The sequence below is a fragment of the Lipophrys pholis genome, assembly GCF_963383615.2.
Source record: "Lipophrys pholis genome assembly, chromosome: 11".
NCBI classification, from domain to species: Eukaryota; Metazoa; Chordata; class Actinopteri; order Blenniiformes; family Blenniidae; genus Lipophrys; species Lipophrys pholis.
The window spans coordinates 4147596-4153493 of record NC_137631.1 but is presented as its reverse complement, the minus strand read 5'-3'; the positions used below and the strand labels follow the sequence as shown (position 1 = coordinate 4153493).

Below are 5898 nucleotides of genomic sequence, written 5' to 3'. Positions count from 1 at the left end.
ATGACGAAGGAGGAGGCAGAAGTGGAAGCTGACACGTGTCCAAGCTCCGGGTCCGAGAAACAGACGCCACACTTTCTCCGAGATGTGGTTTTCCACGGCAAGTTCAGGGTGAGTGTCTCTTCAGGGGGGTCCACATTTAGACCCCAGTCAGGCAGTGAAGGTCAGCAGGTCCAACACTGTCCAAAGCACTGAAGGACATGAGGTGGTGGAAGGTCATGCTAGCGCTGGTCTGTAAATGTCAATGATAAACCAACAATCTTTTACAGGGTGTTTGAATCTCTGCTTTCATGTACATTCCTGTCTTTTAGAATGACGTTTACACAAATTAGATGTCATTTAATAATAATACAACTGAGGACTTTGTATACAAATTCAGGTCCAGGTACTTTACATGTTCCTCCTGTGTGCGCATGGGTTTCCAAACACAGTTCTAAAACATTTGGGACCAATTAGTGACTCTAAAATTGGCGTAAATACAAATGCAGTAGTGGGAAGATAGTTAATTGTACTCAGTTACAAGTAAAGAGATAAACAAGTTAAAGTTACATTTCTAAGCAGCCGCTTAAAGTATCTGTAACTTTTTAACTGTGATTAATTGCATTGTACTGTTTAAAAACAAAACAAAGCACCTTCTTTACAAAGAGGTATTAGTTACTTTTTAACTGGGATTGATTGCAGGCATTTGATTGAATGTATCTGGTTGAATATATATGATCAAAGTATCAGAGTATTTGACTCCAACTTTGAACACATGTAAATGTAACTCATAGTTTTAATGAGCTATTGGCCACAAAAATGCAGATGAAAAGACACCGTGGCTGTTTTTAATAGCAACATAAATTTAGAAGTTGCAGAGCAGTATGATTAAAATTACGTACTGGACAAAATACTCATAAGCTATTATATTAATAAACTATCCAACAGAGATCTTTGGATAAATCTTGTTGGAGGCAAAATAACTGAAAAAGAATTAATACTTCTCGTTTTTTTGAGTATTGATAGATTGTCTTGGAACAGCTAAAAGCTATGAATAAAAATAATGTGCTTCTTCTAAATTACAGATATAACCTTTCATTAAAGCAACCTAAAATTATGTTTTTGGATGTATAGAAAAAGTTTATATACTGAGCGATTTTTATCCTTATTATTTAAAATTATGTTCAGTAAGGTGATAGAAGAATGCTTGCAATGTTATTTATAATCAATTTTATCCGTAGAGCACTTTCTACTGCTTTTATTTCGTCTATTAAAGGTTCTATATGTAAGATGTGATTGAATGAAAAATTTAAAATGGTTAAAAATTGCTTAAAAATGTATCATAGATAAAAATGAAATTAAGAAAAAAATATGGTCAGGCAGTTTGAATTGCTCAAACTGTGTGCGTGCGTGCGTGCGTGCGTGCGTGCGTGCGTGCGTGCGTGCGTGCGTGCGTGCGTGTGTGTGTGTGATGGAGCTCAGCTTTTTGGATTTGTTCTTTAACTTGCTCTCTTAGTAGTGATGAATGAATAAAGCAGTGTATGAAGAGGAGAGCCCACACAGCCTGTAACACGAACACCCATAGAGTCTGCTCTGGTAGTCCGAGAAGCAAAGAGCTCATTAAAGATTATAAATGTAAGAAGGCCTGAAGCATCGGTAAACACAGATTTGACAGACCTGACAGCTTGTGTATATCTACACACACATTAAGGGTGTTTTCTCACTTGCTCAATATTCCTACAAAGACATCAAGTCATGTTAAAAACACATGTAAATCCCAGTGCTCCTTATGATTGAGGGAGTTTCCTGCTTGTCACAGTTTGTTAACCCTTGAGTTACCTCCTCATCTCTTCACATTTCTTCCAAACTAATCACTGTTTCTATTAAATGTGAAATAATTCTGCTTTGTGTTGTTTTAGGAATCGTTGAAAATTATAACTTCTGCTTAACAAACTTGTTTTAACTGAACTTTGAACACTAATATCTGAGGGTTGTAAATGAGAGATGAAGAGTAGCTACTTTCTTTTTTTTTTAGGATGATTTGAAGTGATTGTGATAAAGCTCTTGTTTTGCATGTGGCTGTTGCTGACAAAAATGAACATTAATTCATTAACAATCATTAACAATCCTCATATCTGGTGTCTGTTTTGTGAACACATAAAAAGTTTGAGAATCAGAGTCATAGGTCATTGTCTTTTTGTTATGCTTCCAGTTCACGTGTAACATTTATACAAATCCTCCCATTATTTTTTGACTCTTTCTGACATGTTGTACAATTTGCAGTTGGATCAATGTCTTCAGGATGTTTAGTGCCTGGATCTGAGAATTAACCACAAGTTTTAACAGCCCCCTCTTAATATTCCAGTGTTGGCACGAGGGCCGTCCTCCTGGATCATTAGTTGTTGCTTAAAATCGACCTCCCTAGCTCAGGTATCCTTCCTTACAATTCATTGATTTGGCTCAAAGTGCTTTGGGGATCTTTTTGGAATCTCTCAGAGGTGTCAACTACCTTTTCTCTGAAAACCTTGGATCCCTCTTGAGCTCTTGGCATCACTGAATCCATGGGGATGACCAATAATAAGTATCTATCTATCTATCTATCTATCTATCTATCTATCTATCTATCTATCTATCTATCTATCTATCTATCTATCTATCTATCTATCTATCTATCTATCTATCTATCTATCTATCTATCTATCTATCTATCTATCTATCTATCTATCTATCTATCTATCTATCTATCTATCTGCCTGCCTGCCTGCCTAGGATGTTTTTTTCTTTATACATTTTTGTCGGGATTGGATCTAACAGACATGTTGTTGGTTTATATGAAACCACAATTGAGGCTAGCTCAGAGAGCTCTATAGGATGGAGGCTAGATAACTGTAATTCAGGTTCTATTGACAAATCTGAAAATGTGGTTGATCGGTCTGCAACAGCTGGGCAGTGAGTCTTTAACTTTATCCCTAATAGTTAGAATTTTGTCATTAAAAAAGTTTACAAAGTCATCACTGCTCAAAGTCAATGGAATATAAGGTTCAACAGAGCTGTGGCTTATTGTCAGCCTGGCTATAGTGCTGAAGAGAAACCTGTTGTTGTTTAAGGAGGAATAGAGGGCAGTTCCAATTCTGTAGAATTCACCAAGCGTTGGATAGTTCACCCACTAATAGGGAACGTGAGCTGGGTGTAGACCGTCATGAGACAGGTTAGTTTTACCCTGCTGATGATGTGTCGTTGCAATAGTAATCAGTATAAAACACTTCTAGGATGCCATTTCTTCTCCAGTTTTTATACCAGCTTCTTAAATGTTCACAATTGTTCGTTACACCATAAAGCTATCCTCTGCTGAGTAGTTGCTTTTATCTTTGTCAGGAGCGTTACAGACACAAAAGAAATCGAGAATTAAGTTCAAAACAGCTTATTTCCCTACGAAGAGTTTAGTTTGAGGCATTAAAAAATGGTTTAGGCAGAAGAAAGTCCAAAAACGAGCCACAAGAGGCTACAAAACCTGAGAACAAAACCCAAACTAGATGATCCGGCAACAGACACATGAGGGAAGGAGGTATTTATACACAGGTGAAGTGTCACAAAAGAACGACATAAACACGTTTTGCTTGTTCACAAATATTGTGGAAAAATCATAGCAGTTGGTCGTCTACAATAACAAAAAATATATTACACCAATATATCGCAAGGGTTCAGTCCTCCACAGGTTCTGGATCTCTGGTTTGTCGTCCTCAGTCCCACTCGTTCAGAGGAGGCCACAGGCCTTTATACAGTACGCTTAGCCCCTCCCCTCTGTACCTACTGTCTTTAGAATCTTTCTGACAGCCTATCCTCAAAACCACACTACACAGATGGAAACAATCGAAGTCATCCTAACACATATTCCCTTTCATGTGCAGCAAATCCAGTAAAGCGTGAGGGAGAACCCAGTGTCCATTAACACATGGTATACTCCACCATCACACACCGGAATATAATTACCACCGCCCCTATAAAAAACAGGGGGGTTTTCGGTTTGATTTGGTTATAGATTTATTGTAAAAGCCATTTTCAAAACAGACTTCTCCAGAGGTCACTGAACGCACCGTAGCGCTCCGAGTGCACGAAGCTGGACCTCACAAACTACCCAGCAACTTCACAGCAGGATTCTGCACTATTTCATTTGCCAGACACAAGATTTCAGGACCACCAAAAACTGATGTTAGTCTCGCTCCTGGACCCCTGAAAGTTTCTGGATTATCAGAAAAATTCCCTGCATGCAGCCTCGTCCAGCTGAACTCAGAGACACGGAGCACTTTGGGTCGGTCCTGGTTAAGGACAAAAGTGACTGTCATGTATAACATGGATGATTTTAGAGGACTGAAATGCACTGCCCGCCATTGCTATAAAGGAAAAACAAAGTGAGTGCGTGAGTGAGTGAGTGAGTGAGTGAGTGAGTGAGTGAGTGAGTGAGTGAGTGAGTGAGTTGTGGATATGTGTGTGACCTTTGCTGCATTACTCTAGTGACCACCTTGTCACAGGAAGGGAGCACATGCAGGTGAATCACACACACACGGAACAAACCACAATAACAACAAGCAACAAACATTTCACCGAAGACAAACTGAGGCCTAAAGCCTGAAGCAGTGTTGGGGGCAGTAGTTTGTGAGTCCAGTAAACACCTCAAGGTTTAATTTGAAGAAGAGCTGCTCCTGACTTAGTTTCCTCGGGCTGTTCTGGAGGAGCCAAAGGTTCTTTCCTGGGGGTCCTGAAGCAGCCTTACCTTTGACCCTGATGCTGGTTCTCGTAGGCGGTGGAACCACACGGTCCTCCTATTGAGCTCTTTTAGGCTGAACCGTTTCAGGAAACAAGCCACCAGGAGCTCTCCTGGGAATACCAACCCTCCGCCTCCACCTGGGTGTGTCACTGCAACATGATATTAGGCAGGGTGCCCAGCCATGAACCATGTGCTCTATTTGACCCTCCAAGTCTGGGTCTTCACTCCAGTTCTGCTCCAGGAGCTCCCTACTAAAGATTTCAACACAAACTCTTAAAATATCTTCACATCATTTCAGTGGACTTTAGTGGAACATTCGTCCCTTTACTGTAAAGTAAATCCCACCTGTCACCTATGGTGGGATAACCCAAAGGTCATATGATGGTGGCTCGGCGGTAGAGTCGGTCGTCCAATAAGTGGAGGATTGGCGGTTCAAATCCCACTCTGTCAAACAGTCATTGTCGTTGGCACTTTACCCACATTGCCTCGTATAAAAAATGGCGTAGCGCAAAATGGCAGCTACGCCTCTGTCAGCATGCCCCAGGGCAGCTGTGGCTACAGCGTAGCTTACCATCACTGGTGGGACTGGTGCGAATGAATAATGGTCTCTGTACGTGCTCTGAGTCAGTGTGAAAAAAGCGCTATATATATCCAAGCCATTATTATATGACCTGGATGGACCTCAATGGATCTTGTCCCTGGAGTTGGATCTTTATGCACTTTTAATCAGGTCTGCAGCCGCTTCAGTAGACTTCACAGGGAGAAGATGAGGTCACGTCACAGCCCATAATTCACTCACTATTTATGGCTCATATATGAGGTAGTTGGAAGCGCAGCTGCTCCTCCTCTGACAGGCAATCTCCCTCCATTGCACCTGAAGTCATTTTTTCATGAAATACATAACGACTTCATCCAATCACTCCACAAAGAACTCAAACAGACAATCATGAAAGCAAGAGCCCGTCGCAAAGACACGTGAACGAAAAGTGTCATTTATTCATCTGAGCAATTTAGCATTCTCCAAACAGGATATTAAATCAGGTCCAAAGCAAGTATAGAAGAAGTGATACAGCCTGCAGTGGTTAAAGAGGATGCTCAATGGAACCAAATGAATGATTATCTAATAACTGGAGTAGGACGGTATGAAAATGCTGGGG

The 5898-nt window shown here is 40.5% G+C and overlaps 1 protein-coding gene across 1 annotated transcript in view; it reads left to right on the top strand.

Moving 5' to 3' along the window:
- LOC308116515 (anoctamin-1-like) overlaps positions 1-5898 on the top strand; it is a gene marked incomplete at its 5' end in the record, with an annotated part of 64645 nt that continues 58747 nt past the window's right edge. Inside the window, one exon of the mRNA XM_080474764.1 lies at positions 1-108. Within this exon, the coding sequence (XP_080330890.1) occupies positions 1-108 (108 nt within the window). The remainder of the gene's footprint in view (positions 109-5898) is intronic.